Source organism: the organism of the source record quoted next, unplaced genomic scaffold, assembly GCF_019419815.1.
Source record: "Pyrus x bretschneideri cultivar Hongxiangsu unplaced genomic scaffold, Pyrus_bretschneideri_v1 Contig267, whole genome shotgun sequence".
In the NCBI taxonomy this organism is placed as follows: Eukaryota; Viridiplantae; Streptophyta; class Magnoliopsida; order Rosales; family Rosaceae; genus Pyrus; species Pyrus x bretschneideri.
In genome coordinates, this window is record NW_025999576.1 from 577,184 (window position 1) to 601,574 (window position 24,391).

General features: G+C 36.5%; 4 protein-coding genes across 4 annotated transcripts; 2 read left to right on the forward strand and 2 right to left on the reverse strand.

Annotated features, from left to right (window-relative positions):
• The first annotated feature begins 4,775 nt into the window (after positions 1-4,775).
• LOC103948764 (protein NDR1-like) lies at positions 4,776-5,793 on the forward strand. Its single transcript, XM_009359829.3, has one exon. It carries the CDS (start codon positions 4,906-4,908, stop codon positions 5,548-5,550), a length of 645 nt encoding a protein of 214 aa, XP_009358104.2. The 5' UTR covers positions 4,776-4,905; the 3' UTR covers positions 5,551-5,793.
• A 318-nt stretch (positions 5,794-6,111) lies between these two features.
• LOC103948765 (ABC transporter B family member 15-like) lies at positions 6,112-11,354 on the reverse strand. Its single transcript, XM_048587423.1, has 7 exons — positions 11,122-11,354; positions 10,968-11,018; positions 10,616-10,846; positions 10,042-10,499; positions 9,422-9,962; positions 7,266-9,217; positions 6,112-7,168 (listed from the first exon to the last, which is right to left on the reverse strand). Exons 1-7 carry the CDS (start codon positions 11,296-11,298, stop codon positions 6,793-6,795), a joined length of 3,786 nt encoding a protein of 1,261 aa, XP_048443380.1. The 5' UTR covers positions 11,299-11,354; the 3' UTR covers positions 6,112-6,792.
• Positions 11,355-15,004: 3,650 nt separating this feature from the next.
• On the forward strand, positions 15,005-18,548 carry LOC108866388. The gene is made up of 10 exons (XM_048587428.1): positions 15,005-15,360; positions 15,756-16,029; positions 16,126-16,225; positions 16,323-16,447; positions 16,520-16,601; positions 16,686-16,818; positions 17,172-17,329; positions 17,448-17,900; positions 18,010-18,162; positions 18,241-18,548. The coding sequence occupies exons 1-10, from the start codon at positions 15,013-15,015 to the stop codon at positions 18,269-18,271; spliced, it is 1,857 nt and encodes a 618-aa protein (XP_048443385.1). The 5' UTR covers positions 15,005-15,012; the 3' UTR covers positions 18,272-18,548.
• A 363-nt stretch (positions 18,549-18,911) lies between these two features.
• On the reverse strand, positions 18,912-22,051 carry LOC103937031 (U3 small nucleolar RNA-associated protein 20). The gene is made up of 9 exons (XM_048587447.1): positions 22,013-22,051; positions 21,741-21,863; positions 21,465-21,622; positions 21,301-21,345; positions 21,032-21,110; positions 20,852-20,925; positions 20,396-20,502; positions 19,697-19,879; positions 18,912-19,138 (listed from the first exon to the last, which is right to left on the reverse strand). Exons 1-9 carry the CDS (start codon positions 22,049-22,051, stop codon positions 18,927-18,929), a joined length of 1,020 nt encoding a protein of 339 aa, XP_048443404.1. The 3' UTR covers positions 18,912-18,926.
• Positions 22,052-24,391: the final 2,340 nt, after the last annotated feature.

Here is a 24,391-nt window from a genome sequence, read left to right on the forward strand (position 1 = left end):
GCACCTCTAACCCCAAGTGCACCATCCACTCATTTTACCTTCCTACCCTCAACCGGACCCTAAACGACACCAAAAACACCACCCTCTTCGTCGCCCTCCGGCTCAAAAACACCAACAGTGAAAAGGCCGTCAACCTCACCTTCCGGCTGCTGCCCAACGCCACCAGCATGCCCGTAGCAACTTCTGCTGTGCCCCGGTTCTACCAGGGCCACAAGAAGACGGCCACCAAGAACATGGTCGTGGGCCCCTAAAAGGGGCTCAAGTGGACCGCGGTGTCCAGTGGGGTCCACCCCAATGGGAGTGTGAATTTCAGGGTGGATTTGGCCACTGTTGTGAGGTTCAAGATCATGTTTTGGAAGACCAAGAGGCACAGGCTGAATGTTGGTGCTAACGTGCTGGTCAATGACTCCGGTGGGAAAGTCAGTGAAAAGGATATCAAGCTCTCTGCTGCACCAAATCATCACCTGATTGGTTTCTTTTCTGGGCAGGTGGGGGTTTTGTCCAATTTCCTGGTTTTGATTTTGCTCAATTTTTTGTGATTTTTTTTTTTTTACTTCTTAAGATTTTTATAACAAAATTTATTTAGTAAGATAAGATTTTGTTCTCGTTGTATTTTTTTTATTTTGTTGATTTGCAATCAGTGCTATTTTTTAACCAACGAAGGAAGAAATTAGTCCCAACATTTTGTTCTTAAAATATTTTTTATTCAATTTTTTGTGATATAGTGTAGACAATGTAACTTAGTCAAATCACAATACCGCTCACCTAAGAACCGACATTTATAACAATGTCACATGTTGTCTTTTTTTTTTTTTTTTGGCACTGTCACATGTTTATTTGTCTAGACGCTCTGATTTGGCCAATTGGTCTAAACCAAGTCTACCACTGCACTATCGTTTCTCTTTAGGAGGCAGATTGTCTGCGCTCTTGTTACCGTACATTTCTCATCCCCTTTTATTTGTGCGATCACGATTAAATTACGTTAATATTTTATATTCTTATTATTTTTTGTCTTCTTATTTCTATTAAAAAATCAATATAAAATGTTGACGTGGCTGAACTGTGACCGCACAAATAGGAGAAGATATGAAAGACACGGTAACATGAGGGTAAACAATCTACCTCCTTTACCATTTATTTTAAATCCTGGAGTTAAGGAGTGGTGTGTGTGTGAGAGTAGGAAAATAAAATAGTTGGAAATAAATAATAATGATGCCCATGAAGAAAAATTAAGTCTTGAGGGTTTTTTTTTTTTTTTTTAGGTGGTCCCGCAATAGAACGTAAGTGGTTGGATTTCAATTGGCTACCAATTCTGACGTTTTCGGAATCAGATTTCCAAGAGTCTGAATGGGGTTAGACGGAAATTTCCATAGATTTCTAATCATTTGTAATATTTCTCTAATAGATATGAAACTTACATATGTTGACAGTTTTTCTTTCTATTAGAGAGATGATACAAGCAACGATACAAAAATAAAAAATAAGTGTAACACTACCCTACTTAAAATGGTACTATGAAGATTAGGTTGGTCTTAAACCATGAATTTATGTGCTTGTTAGTAGACCTTGGAAAATCATATCCGATACATTAATAATTTAATATGATGCCAATATACTTGGAAAATGGTTTTGGGTTTTACCTTACAGGAGTTGAATTCGTAATGAGTTGACACGCTTTCGCACGATAGTGACATATGATATGTTTGGAGATTTGGTCATGTGGTGTGTTACACTTGGAAGTTTTTGTAGTCTCAGAAGATTTTTATTTTTATTTATACAAACTTGATATTATTTTGTTATTTTTCATATTTTGTTGATTAGTTGATACTTGGAGACAGAGAGAGAGAGAGTTCATATTTTGTTGATTAGTTGATACTTGGAGAGAGAGAGAGAGAGAGAGGGAGGGAGATATATATATATAGGAAGCCTTTAAGGGAAGGGATCTCCATTTTTAAAAAAAAATGAGGACACCATCTTGACCGTTAGATTTGGCTTTAATGAAATCATATGGTTGAGATTCTGTGACCTGTGATTTAATCTCAACCACATAATTTCTTTAAAGTCAAATCTAACAGTCAAGAGGGGTTCCCATTTTTTTTGAAAAATGGGGATCTTTTCCTTTAAAGAGCCTGATATAGGAAGCCTTTAAGGGAATGGATCCCCACAGAAATGGGTAAACATGACACGACACTTAAAACTTGCAAATGAGTTTGAGTTCATCTATTTTGACACGATAAGTTAATGGATCGGATTTGAATTTAGAATAATTTCTCATAACACGAATACAAATTGCAATGGATTTCTTATATCAAGCCTATGTGTATAATATTATCTGATATGTTATGTAAATGTACAACCTACATTCAAATTTCTTCTCATATTTAACAAAAATTGAGGTAACTATTCAAAGTCAATCTACATATCGCAATGCAACATGCTTAAATACTTTGTTACCATTTGTCTAGTTCACCTTGGAGGTGAGCTTCCAGTTAGTAGTTTTATCATATTTTAGTACTCTCCATTGCACCCTAACGAAATCAATTCGTTATGTGAACCCTGTTCTGCTACCTTTCCGTTCTGGATCACGACAATGGAGTTGACCTTCTGAATTGTAGAGAGATAAAAGCTTTAGGTCGATGCGGTCCACGACCCGGTCTTCTGGGCATTTTTTCGACCAATTTTTCTGCTGATTCCGGCAATTTAAGGCGACGCCACCACTTGGGTTCAACTCTTCTCTTCACGCCGAGCATAACCCACCCAAGTTTTGCCCCAATCGACCACTATAGAAGGCGGTACTAAGCCATGAACATCTCTCGTTTACAACGCCCGGTGATCTCATCGTTTATCCACGTGGAAAAATTTGACAAGCACGTCAGCAAAAATATGAGATCTGTAGTTGGCACACCATTAGTTAACAGTCAAATTGACGGTTTAATTAACGAATGCATGAAATTACAACTACAATAAGAGTTTGTGTCAGACCAATGGCGGATGCATTGAGGGGCAAGGGAGGTCAGTTGACCCCCTGAACTTCGATGAACATCCATAGATACCTTGGGTGCTGACCCTCTGAACTTCAGTGAATGTCCATGGATACCTTGGGTGTTGTCCTTTTGAATATTAGAGTTGGCTTCATACATGCCCTCCAACTATTTGATAAAATGTTTGAAAGAAGAGTGAATGAAATGGTGATCTCAGTGAATAACAAAGCATCATCATTCTTGGACAAATATAGTAATGAGATGCAATGATATCAAACATTGTTAGTGTGTTCAAGATAAGTGTGTTTCTTTGTTAAGCATTCATATGGGAGTAATCTTGGAACATGTTAGTTACCCTCGCAAATGAAGCATTAACAGGTTTGCAGTATGTCTTTCCAAATGACTTGCCTACCAAGACTTGATGAAATGGCGATATGCATGCTATTTCTGGTAAGAAAAATTTCCTACCAATGCGCTCTATTCTTATTGACCCCCCTAGCATTATTTCCTGGATCCACCACTGTGTCAGACATTGAGGTTGCAATTGCACCAAAACCTGAGGGTGCAAAATGTAAGGGTCTATTTGGTATCCTATTAAAAAAAAATCATCATTTCTCAAAAACATCTCTTGAATTTTTTTTTTTTTTTTTTTGAAGACTCAAAAACTGCTTGGTATGAGATTTAAAAATTTTAAATCTTAAAACTTAAACTAGACAAATAAATCAAAGACAGAAAAAGAAGAAAGAGGATCAAGGGAGATTGAGAGGAGAGAGAAAGAAGGAAGGAGAGATAAAATGAAGAGAATGGATTAGAGGAGAGAGAAGCACAGAGAAAGAAGAAAAGAGAGATAGATTTGGAGTAAAATTGAATGAGAGAAAAGAAAAGAGTGAGTTTTAAGTTTAAAAATTCTAAAAACTCATTTTTTGTGTTTTTAAAGAATATGCTTTTTTTTTTTTTAAGTTAATCTTGAATTCATTTTTTTTTAAATAGTCCTATGATAGATATTGTAATGTATTCATTTTTGTATCAGTCTATAGACGAGTAAGATGGAGAGAAACAAATATGTATCACACGGTTTCAAGAGGCACATTATGCCCTACTTTCTGAGCAATCAAGTTGCGCATGGACTTGAATTCTTGAGTCGTTGAAGGTAAAAACTTGGCAATTTCCTTGGAGTTGTATGTAAGGTCATTTTACTTTATTATGAAAAAGGAGTGGTCTTATTCTACCAAATTTCTTGGAACCCTCCTTCAATCCTATTTTTAAATCGCTCAAAACACCCAACAACTTTTTAAATATTTTATATGAATTTTATTGAGTGATAAAAAAAAATTTTTTTTTTTTTAACAAACGATATTATCTATATTATATGAGAGAGGGTCGGCTTAACTTCACAATAGACTAGCAATAATGAGATTCAAATTTGCCTTTGGCAAGAATCGGACCTAAGACCTCTCACTTACAAATGAAAAGGAATACTACAAAACCATAATACTAAGTAACTTATTGAGCGATAATTAAATCTTAGATAACTTAAAGTAAATGTTTGGTACTATACTTGAATCAAGCTTTTTTTTGAACTCAAAAACACTTTTTAAAATTTTAAACTTTAAAAACTTGTTTGATAAGATTTGCATTAGTCTCTTGAGGTTAACACAAAAGCATGTACGCTCGAGGAAGCAACATACAGCATATTGTCGAGTATATACCCGTTACAAACTTACAAGAATATAAATATGGACCAAGTGACTTTACTAAAGATTAAATTACCAAAGACTTTAATAAAGATTATATAAAGACCACAGACTTAATAAAGATTAAACAAACACCAAGTGAAGTGACCAAGACCCAGAGTATCAATAATATTTTTTCCAATAGTTTCTCTCTCTAAACCCTGTTCACATTTCTCTCTCTTACCACAAACATGGCGGGTCAGTCAGAAGGGTGCTGCAGGTGCTGCTTCAGCTTCATATTCTCGCTCGGCCTCACAGCCCTCTTCATGTGGCTGAGCCTCCGCACCACCAACCCCAAGTGCACCATCCGCTCATTTTACCTTCCTGCCCTCAACCGGACCCTAAACGACACCAAAAACAACACCCTCTTCGTCACCCTCCGCCTCAAGAACACCAACAATGACAAGGGAGTTTTCTACGACGCCGTCAACCTCACCTTCCGGCTTCAGCCCAACGCCACCGCCAAGCCCGTAGCAACTTCTGCTGTGCCCCGGTTCTACCAAGGCCACCAGAAGACGGCCACCAAGAACGTGGTCGTGGGCCCCCAAGAGGGGCTCAACTGGACCGCGGTGTCCAGTGGGGTCCAACCCAATGGGAGTGTGAATTTCAGGGTGGATTTGGCCACTGCTGTGAGGTTCAAGATCATGTTTTGGAAGACCAAGAGGCACAGGCTGAATGTTGGGGCTGACGTGCAGGTCAATGACTCCGGTGGGAAAGTCAACAAGAAGGATATCAAGCTCTCTGCCGCACCAGATCATCACCTGATTGGCTTCTTTTCTGGGCAGGTCGGGATTTTGTCCAATTTCTTGGTTTTGATTTTGCTCAATTTTTTGTGATTTATTTTTTATTTCGTTGATTTGCATTCAGTGCTATTTTTTGGAAAGCTCCGGATCCCTTCTACTAAATTCTCCCAATCAATCAATTCGAATTCTTGAAATTTAAACTAAAAGTTAAAGTTATTATAAATTTTAAAAGAATTTCTGTTTGTAATCGTTCGATCAAATTTTAAGGACCGGATTGATTAATTAAGAGGATTTGATGGAAAAGATCCGGAAATGATCCATTTTCCTATTTTTTCACTTAGGATGAAGAAATTAGTCCCAATTTTTTGTACCAAAAATATATTCTATTTAATTTTTTGTGATAGACGGTAGACAATGCAATATTAGTCAAATCACAATCCTGCTCACCTAAGGATCGAGATTTATAACACCGTCATGTTGTTTATTTTTCCAAACGCACTGATTTGACCCAATTGCACTCTTGAGTTTGTTTCTCTTTCTTTCTATACCATTTATTATAAATCCTCCCTGGAGTTAATGATTCACTGAGGATCCTCTCCTGATCTAAGGATGAGGATCCTCATGATCAATGAATATGGACTGTTAGATGAAAATTCAACAGTTATAATTATTATAATTTTAAAGGGATCTTCCTGTTTGTAACCATTAGATTTTCATCCAACGGTCCACACTTCTTAGTCATGAGGATCATCATCCTTAGATCAGGAGAGGATCGTGATCCTTAATGAGTGGTGTGTGGGTGGGTTGGAAAATAAATGGGTTGGAAAAAAATAATAACGATGCCAAGGAAGAAAAGTAAAGCCTTGAAAAATTCTCGGTCTTTTCTTTGATAAGTATGCAAAAATGGGTAAAACATGATAGTGACATGATATGTTTGGAGATTCGGTTATGCTTGAAGTTGTTGTAGTTTTAGAAGACTTCTACTTTTATTTATACAAAACTTGATATTAGTTTGTTAATTAGTTGATACTTGATGAGAGAGAAAGGCATGATGCTTTAAATTTGCAAATGAGTTTGAGTTCGTGTATTTGGACGCGATAAATTAATATGTCATGTTTGAGTTAGAATAACTTCTCATGACACGGATACAAATGGTAATGGAGTTTCTTATATCAAGCCTATGTATAATATAAATTAATCTCCCTCTGCCAAGTAAAAGTACAAGCTGCATATAAATTCCTTGTCATATTTAACAAAAAATTGAGGTAACTATTCAAAGCCAATCTACATATTACAATGCAACATCCTTAAATACTTGGTCACCATTTCTCTGGTTCAGCTAGGAGGTAAGCTACCAGCTTGTAGTTTTATTAGATTGTAGTACGCTCCGTTGCGCCCCAACGAAATCAATTCGTTATGTGAGCCTTGTTCCGCTACCTTCCCGTTCTGGATCACGGCAATGGAGTTGGCCTTCTGTATCGTAGATAGCCGGTGAGCAATGACGATACATGTTCTGCTAGCCATCATCTTTTCAAGCGCTTCTTGAACTGCCTTTTCCGACACGCTGTCAAGCGCGCTGGTAGCTTCATCTAGTAGGAGGATTGACGGGTTCTTTAGTATCGCCCGAGCTATTGCAATCCTTTGTTTCTGACCACCTGATAACTGAACTCCTCTTTCTCCACAGTATGTATCATAACCATCATCCATTCCACTACAAAATATACGAAAAGTGAGAAATCTTAACATATTATGAAACTGCAAATCGACATAATCTTTTTCGTGTATTATTGTCAAATGTAATCTCTTACCTGATGAATTCATGAGCGTTGGCAAGACTTGCAGCCCTCTTTATCTCAGATTCTTTCGCTTTCTGTTTTCCGTAGGCAATATTTTCGCGGACTGTTCCAGCAAATAGAGTAGGCTCCTGACTGACTAATGCAATGTGTGACCTCAACAGTCTCAAGTTATAGTTCTTGACATCCTGCTCATCTATGCATATTGTTCCCTTCATTGGGTCGTAAAACCTCTCAATGAGTCCGATAATGGTGGATTTTCCAGAACCGCTTCCCCCAACCAGCGCCACTGTCTTGCCTGCATCGATTCTGAGGCTCAATCCCTTAAGGATCATCTGCTCAGGTCTTGTTGGATATGAAAAGAAAACATTTCTGAACTCGACGCGACCCTTGATCCTTCTCTTGATTTCAAGTCCCCATTGGTCATCCGGATCAATCTCACTTTTCCTGTCTAACATTGCGAAAACTGATTGAATGGCACTGTTTCCTTTAGATATATCAGAAGTCATGCTTCCGGCATCTGCAATGATATAAGCGGTGAATAGCAGTATCAAAAATGCCTGGAAGAGTTCCTTTGGAGTTATCTTCCCGTCCACCAGTAGCCTTCCACCGTACCAGTATGCTAAAGCTGTAGCGGCAGTGTTGAAGAATTGGGAGCTAAACAAACCAGCACCTGAAACATACGACTGTTTAATACTATCCTTCTTTGGACCTTTCAAGGTAGCACCAAACAGCCCCAAGATCTTTTTTTGAGAAGAAAAAGCGGTTATAGTTCTGTGGTTGTTGACAGCTTCGCTCGCCAATTGGCTTCCTTGCTTTTGAGCTTTTCGTGCTTTCTCACCACTGCTCTTCATTAGGATGCTTCTAGCATAAAAACTCCCGATGACTAGTGGCTGCACTGCTATCATCACAAGGGCTAGCCTCCATGTCAACACAAGTCCTACTGTGTAAGCAAAGCAAGCCCCGAAAACTGCTTGGACCAGCAATGACATCCGGTCCCCAACAAGAGATTTAACCATGTTTGCTTCGGTGGCTAACCTTGCACAAATAGCTGCACTTGTGTTCTCATCTTGATCAAACCACCCGATCTCAAAGGTCAGCAGCTTTTCAAGCACTTTCTCTCTTACCCTTGTTGTCAACTTTTCTCCCATGACTGCAAAATTGTAGTGTTGGAGGAGATTGGTGAAGAAGTTGAAAACGCCAATGCCTAAGAAAACGAGGGACAAGACTCTGGATTGTCTCTTAATTTCAGATTTGTCCTGGAGGAAGTAGACTGATATAAGCAATCCTACACAATAGGCGTTTATAGGTTGTACTGCCCCGGATCCTATTGCACCCAAGCATCCAAGTAAGGCTTGTCCAGATTCTGGTGCATTCATTTTTAGCAGACGCCATTGGGAAGGAGGATGATTCGGGTGCTTGAAGCCTTCATCGTCACTTTCATCTTCTGGATCATATTGGACAGAGAAAGAGTAGGGTGTTCCCATGGACATAGACATCGGTGTGGTGTTGAAGGCTGGAGAAGGAGTAACTGATCTGAAACTAATGGGGCTTGGCGTAACACTCATCCTATGGCGAGGCTTTTCATATATTTGAGAACTGAAATCCTCATAATCCTCATTTTTGGCTGCCATATGCTGCATTTGTACCATCTTGAAGTATTCGCCTCCTTGTTCCCCTTTCTTTTGCATTAGTTGATTGTGTGAGCCTGATTCTACTACTTTCCCGGCTTGAAGAACAAAAATCAAGTCTGCTGTTCGGATTGTAGAAAGGCGATGGGCAATGATGATTGTTGTCCTCCCTTTTGATGCCTGATCAATTGCCTCCTGCACTACTCTTTCTGATTGCACATCCAGTGCGCTAGTTGCCTCATCAAGAAGCAGAATTTTCGGATCCCTCAGCAGAGCTCTCGCTATGGCAATCCGCTGCTTTTGCCCACCAGACAGTTGGAATCCGAATTGGCCAGCCTGGAAAAATACAAATGATGTTATAATCAGTAACATGTGACGTGATCAGTTTCTGAGAAGTTCATTTCAGATCAATTACATGCTTAAATTTTTTTTTTTTTTTTTATCACCATAACATTATACAAATCTAGTTCAATCGTTGAGTTTAATAAGAAAACTAAGCATGGAAATCAAAAGTTGATTTCCGTGTGGAAGATATTATACTTGAGTTTCATATCCATCTGGTAACTTGACGATGAAGTCATGTGCATTTGCAGCTTTGGCCGCAGTTATTACTTCGTCCATTGAGGCCCCTTCCTTTCCGAAAAGTATGTTCTCTTTTAAGGAAGTTGCGAACAGAACAGGTTCCTGATTAACTAGACCGATCTGGGATCTCAACCATTTCGCCTGAAGTCTACGAATTTTGTGTCCATCCAACAGAATTTCTCCTTCAATGGGGTCATAAAATCTTTCGAGCAATGCAATGGTGGTTGACTTGCCCGAACCACTGCCCCCAACTAGACCTACACTCTTACCAGCCGGAATCTTAAGACTCAAGCCTTGTAAGACTGGGGTATCAGGTCTCGATGGGTAACTGAAGTAAATGTCTTGGAATTCTATTTCTCCTTTGACATGTGACAAAGCCTTCCCTTTTCTGTCTTGAGTGTCGATACTAGGAACTCGATCAATCATTTCAAGGATTCGAGTTGTAGCTGCTAATGCCTCGGTGATGCCAGTTAAGTTTGGGAGTGCACTTAAAATACTCCTGCAATAACAACCTTAGATTATAAGTTCAAGATCGAAAGTGAACTATTGAAATGAAATGCAGTGGTAAGTTAACTCACAAGCCTCCCATGAGGACATTGAAACCGGCTACAAAAACATGACCGCCATCTTCGCCTTTCTGAGTAACCAAATAAGTCCCGACCCAAGCTTGAAAACCCCAACCGACATAGATCATTCCCATGCTTCCCATCAGCACTCCCTTTACCAAACCTACCTTTATTCCAAGTTCAGTAACTGTCTGAAGTGCAGTGCTGAACCTATTCAGCGTTTGGTTCTCTCCAACGTATGAGTACACGGTTCTTACTGAAGAAATTGCTTGTTCAGCAATTCCCCCAGCAACTCCATAAGCTGCAATTCCCTTCATTACCAGCCCCATCAGGATCTTTCCGAATACAAGTCCCGGAGCTATGAACATGATTGAAAGCGGCATAGCTGCCAACGTCAGCCTCCATGACAGCTTAAAGGCGAATATATGGCAGAAGAAGAAAGTTGACATGTACGTCAGGCAGTCAGGTATCTGCATTAAAGAAAGCAGCAAACATATACTTGATCGCCAAATTCATGCGCATGTTCTTCAAATCGGTGCGTAAACTCTCAAGAATATGTTGGATTTATAATGAAAAGAACTCTTACCTTCTCACACAAGGCAACTTGGACCGCGGTGGCATCGGAGGAGATGATCGAGATAACTTGGAATGTTGTTGAAGAACCAGCAGTCTGGGTGTCAAAGAAGGAAACTTCTTGTCTAAGAACAGATTTCATATATTCCATTCTCATTTTAGAAGTCTGCCTCTCCGCCGTTCGTGTCCAACATAACCCTTCTGCAGAAGTAGTAATTACCACGAAAGCGATTAGGTTCATGTTCTAATGTTTAATCTTTCATTCTTTCCTTCAAGCAAGAAAACTCAGGGAAAATTATTGGAAAAACTTCAGATAACCCGGAAAGCTAGTAATTACTAATTAACATTCGAATTTACGTACCAACAAATGCTGCTAATCCAACTCCAATTGCAACATAGAATAACCTGAGTGCAAACTGGAAAAAGGAGAATCAAAACTAGCAAGTGCTGCAAATACTCAACGCAGTTAAATGCCTTGTACTGCAAGAAATACTGAGAAAATTTACCATGCTTAATTACCTTGTCTACATCTGCATTTGTGACCTGACCCTTCCCGTAAGAATTAATAACCTCACTAAGAACATACATCATGAGAGGGTTCTGCAACCCGTCACCGATGCTGCCTATCGTCCCGAAGAACATCAACAACTTATCGGTGCCATCTGCGTATCGAAACATGCTGTTTTTGTGCCCCATTTTTGCAGGAGGATCTGAAATGTTAGAACTTTCAAGGCTCTAGACTTTATACAACTTCATCACCTATTTAACCACAAATATTAAGAACCAAGATTTATATATTAAAACAAAAACAAGCCGGCAATCTCATCCTGTATGAATGTTTGCTGCTGTAATTCCAATTAGGTCATGATCCAAGGCTTACTGTTATCTTGGCAACTGTGAAATTTGTCTTCATGCTTTCGTTCTGCATGATAAGAAATATTCCATTTGAGAGTTACTGTACTTAAAATTGGAAAATTTCACTTTTGGTCCCTGTAGTTTTAAATTTGACCAACTTTAATGCGTACTTAACTTATTTTTGCAACTTTGGCTCCTTAATTTGCTTATTTTTGCAATTTTGGTCCCAATCGGTAAAAACTCTTTTTAAAACTGGAGGAAACCTATAATGGTAGGATGTGCATGTGTCATGGTTGAACATTTTTGACGTTTGAAGTGCATGAGTTTGTGAGAACGTAGCCAAAGCGACATTCCAAATTCCCCAAGAACCCTAAAGCTCCAATTTACAGGCTCAAAATTCATTGTTTTCATGGACTGGTGCTATGAAAACTTGGGAAAACAACCCAAAATGTCGAAAATGTGTGAACAACACATGCATATGGTGGAACAACATTTTTTATCTTCAATTTTAATGGGTAAAGCCATCACAGATCAAAACAGTAAAAGTAAGCAAACTACATGACTAAAATTGCTAAAGTCGAAACTACAAGAACAAAAGTAAAACATTCTAAACTAACGAGGAGCAAAGGTGTAATTGGCCAATTCGTATATCTCCGTCACATCGCATCTAATATATTAACAAACTAATTAACAATAAATGAGGACTGAGTTGGCGATGTTGAGGGTTTGGTAACGTTTTTTGCCTTTTGCATTGTTACAAATTGGCATAAAAGTCACGCATTTCAATTCGGTTGACAACTATACGGTTTGTTTTTTGTTCAATCATTCGATACCAAGGCCTGCAATTTTCAACCAAATTAAGACCGTACATTAAGCCAAGTCCATTCGACTTTACCAAGTAATTGTCATTATTTTTTGTTTTTCTGCATACATACTCGAGTATTGTCCAGTCCAAAAACATAAATATAAAACATGATCTCATTTTTTTTCATTGTTTTCTCTGGTGTAGTTCTCAAGGGCGGGACCGCCGAATGCTGCCTTCAATGTCTGTTTTTGGGACACGTGCCCGAAAATGAGTATCTGACCATTCATTTCCCGTTATGCTAGTCTGGAGACAGATTTAGGGTCAATTTGGAATTGCCATGTTTTTTTTAAAAGCTGTTTTTGCTGTGGCTTAATTGACATGGTAGTGAGGATGGTGACAATGAGAAGCGGTGGCGAGGACCGTGGTGGTGCTAGTGGCGGTAGTGGTGGTGACAACGATAAAGGTAGTGGCATGGTGTTGGGGCCAATAGTCAAGTCTGGTGGTTAGGGTGTAGAGGTAATAATGGTGGTAGGGGCAGTTGTGGTTGTAGTGGTAATGGAGGTGTATGGTGGTGATGGTGGCAGTGGCAACAATAATGTGGCGGCGATGGTGACAACATTAGTGGTGGCAATATTGGTGGTAACAATTGTGGTGGTGGTCTTACCAATAATGACAGGGATGATAGCAATTGTGGTGTTAAGTTAGTGTTTATATTGGCAGGTGGTGGCAGTGACTTTGTTCTCCAAAGGAAAAAATGAGTTTAGAACATTAAACATTGTCATTTTAAAAACTAATGAGGGTATTCCAAAGAATCAAAATATTCATTAAAGGCTCAACTCTCATTTTTATTAAAACAGGTGGCTTTTGTTTTGATGATTTAAGAACAATTAGAGGTGTTCTTCAACCCACATTTCAGGCTGCATGCAACTCGCTTGGCCTATTGGGAGATGACAAGGAGTGGAACAATGCAATGTTAGAAGCGATGGTTACCGCATCATCGCATCAATTGCGACAATTGTTTGTTACATTAGTTTTGTTTTGTGATGTTGCTGATCCAGCAACTTTGTTTGAGACACATTGGAAAATGATGTGTGATGACATCTCGATAAAGATGATTAATGCTTTTGGCTTGCAAGATATGTCTAAGTATGAGGATGAACTTAAAAATTCTCTTTTGTATGAGTTAGAAAAGTTGTTTGTTGCTTCAAATAGTTCTCTATCTAAGCATCATCTCCCAATTCCAAGCAAAGATGTCATAGATAGACTTAAGAATAGAAGTTTAAGAGAGGAGTTAAACTACGACACTGAATCATTGAAAGAGCAACATTCACAGTTGGTTGCACAATTGAATAGAGAACAAAAAATTGTTTATGATAGTGTCATAAAGGTAGTTGATCATAATAAGCCTGGTATGTTTTTTGGTCATGGACATGGTGGGACTAGTAAAACTTTTTTGTGGACTACTATCATAGCTAAGATTAGATCAGAAAACCATATTGTTTTGGCAGTAGCTTCATCTGGAATTGCCTCCCTTTTGCTTCCTGGAGGAAGAACTGCACACTCTCGATTTAAAATCCCTATTAGCATTACAGATTGTTCACTTTGTGAAATAAAAAAAGGAACTCATAGCACAATTAATTAGTGATGCAGCTCTTATTGTTTGGGATGAAGCACCAATGAATCATAAACAATGTTTTGAAACTTTAGATAGATCTCTTCGTGATGTTCTCAAAGGTTCAAAACCAGGTTTTGACGATTTGCCATTTGGAGGAAAGCCAATTCTCTTTGGAGGTGATTTTAGACAAATTTTACCTATTGTCCCAAATGGAACTAAGGCTGACATTGTTGAAGCTTCGTTGACAAGCTCTTATCTTTGGCCTTATTTAACCATTTTTTTTCTCAAAGAAAACATGAGACTTTCAAAAACAGGTTTGAATGAAAAGGAAAAACAAGAGTTGACTGATTTTGCTAATTGGATATTACAAATTGGAAACGGTAGTGTCGCTAATTCTATATTGTCAACTGATGAAGAAAATTCTTGGGTTGAAATATCAAAAGACTTTCTCATTGATTTTGAAGACAATCCCATTGAAAAAATGGTTTCAACAGTGTACACAGATTTTCAAAGAAATTTTCATGATGTGTCATATTTGAAAGAAAGAGCTATTGTTACACCGCGAAATGACACAGTGACTGAAATAAATGATTTTATGTTAACTATGGTGCCTGGTGAAAATCGCACATATCTTAGTTTTGATTCTGTGTCTTCTTCAACAGAAAATGTTGAAAATCTTGATATACTATACCCATTAGAATTTTTGAACCAACTTGACTTACCTGGTTTGCCACACCACAAGCTGGCATTAAAAGTCGGTATGCCAGTAATGTTGCTTAGGAATTTAAATCAAAGTTCTGGATTGTGTAATGGCACAAGATTGGTGGTGATGCAATTAACTGATAGAATTGTGGAAGCAAAGATCATAACGGGTAGCAACATTGGTGAAAGAGTTTACATTCCAAGAATCATTACTGAGTCATCACAAAATAAATATCCGTTTACTTTGCGAAGAAGACAATTTCCTCTCAGAATTTGCTATGCAATGACAATTAATAAGAGTCAAGGACAATCTTTGAAGATTGTTGGGCTATTTCTATCTCAAACAGTTTTTTCTAATGGACAGCTCTACGTTGCATTATCTAGGGTCACCTCAAAAAAGGGTCTTAAAATTGTGATTGCTCATGATTGTGATATGCCTTACGGATACACAAAGAACATTGTTTATAAAGATGTTTTGAATCGTTTACATGAAGGTGTGTTGGTTTGTGTTTATCCATTCATTTTTGTTTTTCTCTTTTTACCTATTTTTTTGAATTCTAATGTATTCTTTGTTTCATCTGTGTGTTGTATGATTTTAAAGTTTTTATTTGCTTTTAAATTTACTTTGTATAGATTGATGGAGCATATGCCAATTCGTCTTTTGTTACCATACAACCCAATAAGCAAACTACAAGTTAGGATATGCAGAATTTGGGTGACAAAAAATATTGGAGCTGATCATCAACCTGCAAGTTTGGACTGTGTCTTTGTTGACAAAGAGGTTAAATCTTTACACTTTTTTTTTCATTATTAAATAGGTACAAATTTATATATGTCGAAATGCATTTATCATACAATTAGTATTACTTCAATTTTTCCTTCTCATTTATTTACATTCCATCTGGTTTTGTATTACAATTTCAATCTTTAATGCATATGAGAAAATATTTAAAATCTACATCATTTTATGCATTTTTTTGTATAAATGTCAATCTTTAAATTTTCAATTCTATTAAATAGTAACTTTGTTACTTTGTATGATTTGCTTTTATGCATATGTTACTGTATGCTATAGCCATACAAAACATGCTTTATACATTATTTGATATGTGATTTAATGCAATTTTTGCTCATTTAAAAACTAATCGATCTAATTTTGTTTTTCCCATCCAAAAGGGACATGCAATTCAGACAACCATGAAACCCTGGGACATCCAATTCTTTTTGGAGCATCTAAAAGTTGGGATCGTGTATGAAATAGATAAATTTCGTGTTATCCACAACAGAACGTCAAGCAAAATTGTCCCTCACGATGCTATGCTTGAGTTAAACAAAAACACTAGCATAGTCCCTGTTGAGAAACCAAATCAAGTGATACCAATGCATTGGTTTAATTTGATTGAATTTGATAACCTTGACCAAAGAGTTGATAAAGATGTACACCTAACAGGTAAATCGTCTAATTTTCACGATTGTCGCTATTCTAAAATCATTGTTCTTAGTTTTTAACTTAATAAGCTGATTCTTATAACTGTATCGTATGTAGATGTTTTTGGTTGTCTAATGGCTTTACAACCAATTGAAGACATCACTGTGCAAAATATTAGAGTTGAAAAAAAGCGAGACCTGCAACTTCAAAATACTAGGTAAACTATACTTCTCTTAAACTATAATTACATGTTTATACATATATACCCATATAAAAATTACATAAATAGTTTTGACTCCGTTTTGCAATTGTAGAGGTGAACAAGTTACAGTTACCCTGTGGGCAGAAACTGCAACAAACTTTCAAGAAGATGCATTAAAATCGCTTTCACCTCCTGTCTTCATTGTTTTGACTTCACTCAAAGTGAAGAAATATAAAGGTTATATCTTAACAAAATCTAAATGTTATCGCTTTTCTTTTGTATTTATAATTGTTTTCTTTGTATTTATAGGAAAACCTGTTCTGGGAACCACAGGCTCAACGGTTTGTATTTTCAATCCTGATATCCCACTACTTTCAGAATATGAACAAAAGTGAGTGCACAAATCTTATTTAATATTTATTTTCGTTTTTAATTTTATAGTCTATATTCTTGGACCTAAAAATTTGAAACTCAGGTTTGAATACCTCAAAACACCCATTGAAACTCTACCAACTTCTGCTGAAAAGTATGGGAAAAGTACTACTATCGTTGATTCAGAACAAAAGACAATTGCAGAATTGCTTCTTCTTGATCCGACATTAAACAAGGTCAATCCACCATCACTAAATTATCTCATATTTTGTCAATTGTATTATGCAACTACTTTGCAATTGATTGGTTGTTGTAATTTGGAAATCACATTGTTTCTTAGTTTATACTGTGTTGTGTATACAAAGTGTCATGTTGTTTGTTTGTTTCTTCATTTATAAGCTTCAACACAAAAAATTAAACAATTTATATTTTGTGATTCAATATACATTTTCCAAATGTCATTTCATGACCAAAATCTATATTCTACTTTATATTTTGTGTGTAAATGCATTTTATAAGGTGCAAATGTCATGTTTATGATTTTGTTCTCAAAATGTCATTTGTATTTGAAAATTTTATATCATACCAGAATACAAGTTTCATGTGTCAAGCAACAATTGTCGATTATGATCTGACAAATGGATGGTGGTACAAGTCGTGCCCGTATTGCCACAAAAGTGTGAGAAATACAAATGAAACCTTTCAATGCTTTGAGCATGGGCTGCTCAAAAAAATGCCTGAACCATGGTAATTTCCTAATTTCTTCTTTCTACATTGTTTACATCTCTTTGCAATCAATATTGTTTTTATTGCAAATTTTTTAAACTGCAAAACACATCTCATGACATCTTCATCTCTTATTTAGGTTTAAGATGAATTTTATTGTGGATGATGCCACAAATCAACTCAACTTTTTAGTGATTGGAAGGACTGCTGAAAAACTTTTGGGTATTTCTTGCCACTCTTTGGTCATAGAAGAAGGCTATGATGACTCTTCTGTCTTGCCACCACAGCTCCAAGAATTGGTTCACAGCACAAAAAAATTCCTGCTCCGTTTTGGAAATCAAAACAATGAGTTTGGCAACACCGACTTTGTTGTTCATGGAATAATTGAGGAACAAACATCAGTTGAACCAAAACTTAGTTCAATTGTACCATGTACACCTGCTAAGAACATTGGAAAACAAGTTATTGATGCAACAACCCCTCTCCCTTTTACTACCCTTGAATCTCAGACTCAACAAATCCAATCAGCTGCAACAAACAAGGGTGTAAAAAGAGCACTATTTGTTGAAAATGAACCTTCAAAAGCTCACAGGTTAATTTTTCCCTTTCAAGTAATGTTGGTATTTCATTAAACAAAAACATCATGTATGCACTTTATAATGCTCATTTCCATATTTTTTAAATTTGACATGTATTCACAGCAAACATGATGAGGGGAGCCAACAACGGTCTACTAATTCAACCAGAATCTCAGCAGAATTCTCTAACTTGGTTGTCCCAAAAGTTGAACCTGCAAACAAAAGTCCGATCAGTGCTTTAAGAAGTAGATCACAGGCAAAGAAAATCAAAGACAGGTATAGTGACATATTGTTTACAATAATCTATGCCAACTTGGACAATTACTTACTTTTTTGTTCTATTTTGCTGCTCAGTGTTGGAGATGTTCATTCGCCAAAGAAATGAACTATGGAAGACATCGTGATGGACTACTGCAAAGGATCAAACATATATATTTTTTGCTCATCCCACTAACGTGGACATATACTTTTTGCGAATTCAACTACTAAAGTCAACTAATGTACATACCATAAAAACATGTTTATTATGTTTTGCAACTGTTGGAATGATACAAACCCCTGCAGAACATGTATTTTGTCATGTTGTATGAACAAACAAAATATGTGTAAACTGCATGGTACTTCAGTCTCTAATGCAAAGACACTATATTTCGTCCTTGCAACTATTGTCAACGTAAACTTTCATTCAAGTAATTTTGATTGCATACTGACTCTCAATATTGACTTAATACATAAGCAATGTAAATGAAATTACTTTTTCTATAGATCAATTCACCCATATCTTGCTTTTTCTTTCATTTGGAGCTAATTGTGTAAATATGTGGTTTTGTAAACGTTACTCATGTTAAACATACGTTCTCTAACTTGCTACATTTATGAATGCAATTATATTACAAAAGCATTTTCAATCAATTTTCTATGAATATTATTCATCATCTAAAAACCCGCAGCAAAGCGCGGGCATTCATCCTAGTCATTACTAAAGAGCAAGGAATGCTTGACAGTAAAATAAAGGACTCAGGCAAACAAAAACATTCTTATCACTCACCAGAAACCCTTTGGCCATTCTTAACTTGCACAGTAAAAACAAGCAACAACAACAGGCGGCTTAAACGTTCAACACCTCCATTAATCACAGAGTCAGTTATTTCCCGATATAAGCAATTGAACATTAAGTTCAATTCCTTGGAGTCCAAATCCACACATAAACTTTCTAACGCAGACTTTAAGACTTCAAGAACAGTCTCTGAACCTGCAGGAGAAAGAGAGAGGGTCAAAGACAAGCAAAACCAATATAACTCCCAAATATATAGTTTATGGTCCAATAATATTTTATAAACATACTGCTGCATTACACATAACATACAAATTGAAGAGAGAACAACAAAGTCAATGTACAAATGAACAATTAAACCCAAAAAAACATATAATTTAGATTTTACTACCAACATCATTTTTCCCCTAAACCACACAATCATTCTCACATAACACTTTAGCAAGCCATAATTGCTAACATACTCGGGTAGTCTTGGATTAGTATCAGATGAACCTTGACCGACAACAAAGTATTCATGCATCAACTGTGAATATAGAAACAAAAAATACACTTTTACCATAAACAATAATTAATAGCAATATGATATAAAAATAGGTAAAAGCATAGTGAACAAGCTTTCCACTGACTCTACATGAGTGAGCTTTAAAATCCAGCTACCCTAGACATTCAATAACATCCAAAAATATATCTAATCAATTTTTCAAGACATCTAAAATAAACGTACATAAAGCCTTTGTTTAGAGAAAAACTTGCCTTCGTTGAATTGTTCACCAATGCAAAGTATCAAGTCGTCCATCAGGAAATGCAACACTCTCTCAGCTCTAGAATGGAACCTTGATGAGGTTCCTCTCATGACAAAATACAGTAATTTACTGACTCCCTCTTTTCTAGTATCAGTTGATTTCTTCACAACTTCAAACATGATCTTTCTGACACCTGTGCCAATTCAATGAGGACAAAAATTTATCAATTCCCATTAAAGGAACTTACTTCAAGTCTTCAACAGAACACTAGAATATACGGCAATATGGCCAACAATTTATTGTTATCTAAACTAAAATTACATATCCAGCTACAAGTGCTTAGAATCATAAAATATTAATTAAGACATAAAGGAAGTCAGTTTTCCATCAGATGTATGTAGTGCATATCAAGTTAGAAACTACAGATTATTATTCATTAATCACAGTATATCACAAATTTGATTGTATCATGGGAAAAACACAAACATCTAGATGATAATTGTCACCACATTAAACATGAGATGAAGAGTCAGTTAAAACACATAGAATTGCATTGTTTTGAAGTAAAAAAAAAGGTCCCTCAATCATTCAAAATAAATAAGCTATAAAGCATGCTTCAAGGGGACCTGTATAGAGATAATCCTACATTTCCCATCAAAAAAAAATCCAACAGGCTAAAAGTGAAAACATAAAATATGCAAGGTTGTACCTTCTTTAAGTTGTTCAAAGGGTGCATTTCTCAGCAAGAATGAGACCGCTTCTGCCATACATTTTTGGATGTGATATTTTGGATAGTACCTCAATTTTACAGTAACCCTGCAAAATGCATGTATATATATTATATACATATATTTATATATATCATAAGAACTGAGATTATGAGAGGAAAGAGAGTAAAAATGCATCCTCACATGAAATTGCAATGTAACAATCACTTATTCGTACAAATTGGACCAAAGGGAACTCAATACCAAAATTTTCAAAACTCAAAGAAAACACTAACTAAGCCTGATTAACATATTTTTCAAATAATCTGATATTTCTCAAAGAAATATTTTCACCATCAAATTCTGAAAGTTAAAATAGACATATTTTTGTCTACAATAAATGCACATGGTTTGCTTCAACGTAATAATCAAAATAACTAAGTGATACAGGAACTTACTTTAGTATATGCTTAATCTTTTGTACAAGATATTTTTGTAAGTACATCATAATAGATGACCAAGATGTAAAGATCTGCACAAAACCACCGTACACTATGAGTTCATGTCGAAATTAAAATGCCAACCTGTAAACCTAATAAAAATTAAAATTAAATAACAATCCTTAAAATAAATTGGACCTGCTCAATGATCTCTGGCTCCTTATCTGTACCACTTTCTAGAAGAGACACTAGAGAATCAGCAATCCTCGGCAAGAAACTGGAAGAAGAAGAAGAAAAACCACGTAGAGTGACCATAAATACATGCATCAAAAGCAAAAGGGCATGATGGGATTCTACAGTACACTGGAGCAAGTCGCCTTGAATATTCAATACCAATTAAGGAAGTAAAAGCAACAAACAACAAGCAGCTACAAGTTAAATTCATTCTAAAGGATGACGAAACTCACGGGATAAAGTCCTCCAAGAGATCTCTTGACAGAGCGGCGATTAACCTGCCCAAGAACACAGCTTATTGAGAAAGAAAACAAAAATCTCCAATCTCGGAAAACATTAAATTCCAACTAAACAATCAAATATCTCAAAAGGGTTGGCGTCAAATAAGCTAACATACGTGAGAATGGGCTCAAGCGACAGCCTTGCATCCATCTGTAATCTCGAAACGAGTTCTGAGATTATGGTTTCCTTGTGCAACAGAATCAAAGGCAACGTTTGGACCAACGGCGTCATTTGCTCATAGAAAGAGATGAAATCCTCAGCCGTGTTCAGTTCCTACACCCGAATCAGCAAAACAATCATGAAACCAAAAACCCAGAAGAAAAAAAATACATATACATATACACGCATATATACATATGGAGAAAAATCTTAAGCAAACTTGAAGAATTACCCTCCATTCGATGAGGCAGTCCCGGAAAAAAGTAGAGCCCTCATGCGGCTCCGACTTAACTTTATCGAGGCTTCGGAAAACATCAATTTCGACATCATCAAGTCTCTCAAAGAAATTCTTGAACTGCAAATACAAAAGCCAGCAAATAAAATTACCAAAAAAATAATTTGAAGCATGAAATAAGACGAACAAAGAGCTGGAAGCTTCAAACGGCGGCGTGAGAAAGAGGGCTTACAACGAAACGGCGGCGTCCGGGGGATTTGTTGAGGGACTTGACGGCCTGAGCTTGGGAGAGAGTGGCCAATGGCCATGGTGGACTGAGAAAGCGGGTGGAGAAGAAGGGGGAGGGTTTTGGTTCGGGGAGGCTGCTCGCCTCTCTTCTTCTTGGAGTTCAGCAGCGCTGCTGGTGAAACTGACCTTCGACTTTTGGAATGGGGTTTAACAACCCGAGAAGGAGGCTATTGGGTTTTGGGTCGGGGCAGGTCGGTTTTTGAATTTTTGTTTTTAATTTTTTACTGGATCGGCTTCAAAATGTAGGTCGGGCAATTGGGCCCAAGAGCCCCAAGGCCCCAAGGCCCATCTTTGACATTTAATATATACACCCAAACTCTCCAAGTCTAAGGCCCAAGGTCCATGGCTTTGGCCCAATTCATTTCAAACTATAAGTGAGTGAAATCACTTATAAAGACTTAGTATGAAAAGGGTTTGGGCGATGTGGGACTGGCAGTCCCACATAACACAAGTTTCCAACAGTATATATACGAATGCTTTTGGTGGCCTTCATTTAGTTTATTACTAATATGACCTCAACCATTTGAATTTTTTTTACAGCCCTCTCACTCGAACATATAAAGCTAGTTTGGTATTGTTGTGTTTGTTAACAAAAACTGCTACTAGTGTGTTAAGAATAAACATATGTAAAATAAAGCAATTGAGTGTTTGGTAAATATTTTTTGTAAAACTGCTTTTAACGAAAAAAACAATATTGAAGTGTTTGTTAAATTTTATATAAACTATTATGACTATAGTAAATGAATAAAAATGGTATGATGTTGGAGGTGATATAGTAATTTAATTTTTTGTATCTATAAACTTTATCTACTCTCTTTACAGAAACCCTCTTTATCTTGTCTCCCTCAATAAGATTATCATGAATTTGAAAGATATGGATAATAAAATTGATGATGAGGATCAATCTTAGATTTTGTTGTTCTTTAGCTCCTTGGTATGCGAATTTTGTGGAAATCTTGTGGCCAAACTAAACTCAAGTCCAAACGAGTTATTCTGTCAGTTGCAGTTAATATATCTTGACCACTGCATCAGCTCGATGTTAAAAGTATTCTCTTTGTGTGGAGAATAGAGTTAAAGAAAAAAGTATTTGGAAATTCGAATGATGCTCATTCTGAGACTTTGGTAGCACGAGGCAAAGATAAAGAATATGGTTTAAATAGTAATAGAGGAAATTCGAGATCTAAATCTAAGACCAGAAACAATACATGCAATTATTGTCGCAAGGAAAGGCATTGGAAAGTTGATTGCCTTGAACTCGAAGATAAATATTATAGTTCCTCCAATTTTGGTACTAGCGCGAACGTCGTTGACAACGCCATCAAATTTGTTCTATGATGAATGTTCGACTGCACCAAAATTGAAACAAGGAATCTTGTGTTTTAGGTACTCTTGAATCTCTCTGCCACACTTGGAGATTTAAGAATTTGTAACAATTGTTTCTTATGATTTGAAAAATAATTATTGGTAGCCTCTATGTAGAGTGGAGTAGCAAAATTATTAGGGTTGTTAGTTGCCTCTTCATCAATTTTTATTTTTGGATATTGGTATAGTTCTGTCTTTTGGTAAAGTTGTATTCAATGAAGGCCAATTTTTCAAGTTCTATGAAGTTGTGATAGTGAGACACCACATTATTTTGGAGACACAATATGTAATTGTGGAATAATTGTGTAGAACCCTCTTATAAAAGGCAAGTTGTATGTACCATTAGCATTAGTAGATTTTAAATGATGAAAAAATAGCTTTAGTATACGAACGGCAATTCTTCGAGAAATAATTGTATATCAATCATCGATTAGATAAAATTACATATCAATTAAGCATACAACAAACCATGCGGAGGCAAGCACTGCACAATAGTCCATTAAGACATTCTGTCAAACATTTGAAGAGCAGTGTTCAAGGGATGCATAGAAACTCAAAGTGGTAACTCTTAAGGCCTTCAATGGTGAATTCACTCAATAATTCAAAATTTTCATGTCAAATTACAGTATGTTTGTCAATTGTATTTGATATTTCTTTGTGAAAGACAATCATTTTGTTATAGAAGTGAAAGATAAACAAAGCTCTAAAGAATTGGAAAAGCAAAAATGTCGTTGAAGTAGTTGGAGTCGTCATTCGATTTGCAACCACATTTAAAAAAATTGATTAGCTTATTCACTTTCCTTTTGTTTATGGGTGATTTTTTTATCAATAAATGTTTAGTGTTAACAATAATTTCAACAATATTTATAATCATGTATTGAGATATATTAAGACCAACTCAACCCTGGCCAAGGCCAGTACTTTTAGGCCTTTGCCATTTGACCTTGGCAAAAAAATTGGCCCGAGCAAAAGAAAAAAAAAATGAAAAATGAAAAAAC

Excerpts from the sequence above, each read along its gene's own strand:
- LOC103948764 (XM_009359829.3), top strand. The coding sequence starts at position 4,906 with ATGGCGGGTCAGTCAGAAGGGTGCTGCAGGTGCTGCTTCAGCTTCATA.
- LOC103948765 (XM_048587423.1), bottom strand. The coding sequence starts at position 11,298 with ATGGGGCACAAAAACAGCATGTTTCGATACGCAGATGGCACCGATAAG. Across the intron at positions 9,963-10,041 it reads AATGTCCTCATGGGAGGCTT|GAGTATTTTAAGTGCACTCC; the intron begins GTGAGTTAACTT and ends TTGTTATTGCAG. Across the intron at positions 7,169-7,265 it reads AACGCTCATGAATTCATCAG|TGGAATGGATGATGGTTATG; the intron begins GTAAGAGATTAC and ends TATATTTTGTAG.
- LOC108866388 (XM_048587428.1), top strand. The coding sequence starts at position 15,013 with ATGCCTTACGGATACACAAAGAACATTGTTTATAAAGATGTTTTGAAT. Across the intron at positions 17,330-17,447 it reads AAAAAAATGCCTGAACCATG|GTTTAAGATGAATTTTATTG; the intron begins GTAATTTCCTAA and ends TCTCTTATTTAG. Across the intron at positions 18,163-18,240 it reads GCAAAGAAAATCAAAGACAG|TGTTGGAGATGTTCATTCGC; the intron begins GTATAGTGACAT and ends TTTGCTGCTCAG.
- LOC103937031 (XM_048587447.1), bottom strand. The coding sequence starts at position 22,051 with ATGGCCATTGGCCACTCTCTCCCAAGCTCAGGCCGTCAA. Across the intron at positions 21,864-22,012 it reads TCCCAAGCTCAGGCCGTCAA|TTCAAGAATTTCTTTGAGAG; the intron begins GTCCCTCAACAA and ends TTGTATTTGCAG. Across the intron at positions 21,623-21,740 it reads ACTGCCTCATCGAATGGAGG|GAACTGAACACGGCTGAGGA; the intron begins GTAATTCTTCAA and ends ATTCGGGTGTAG.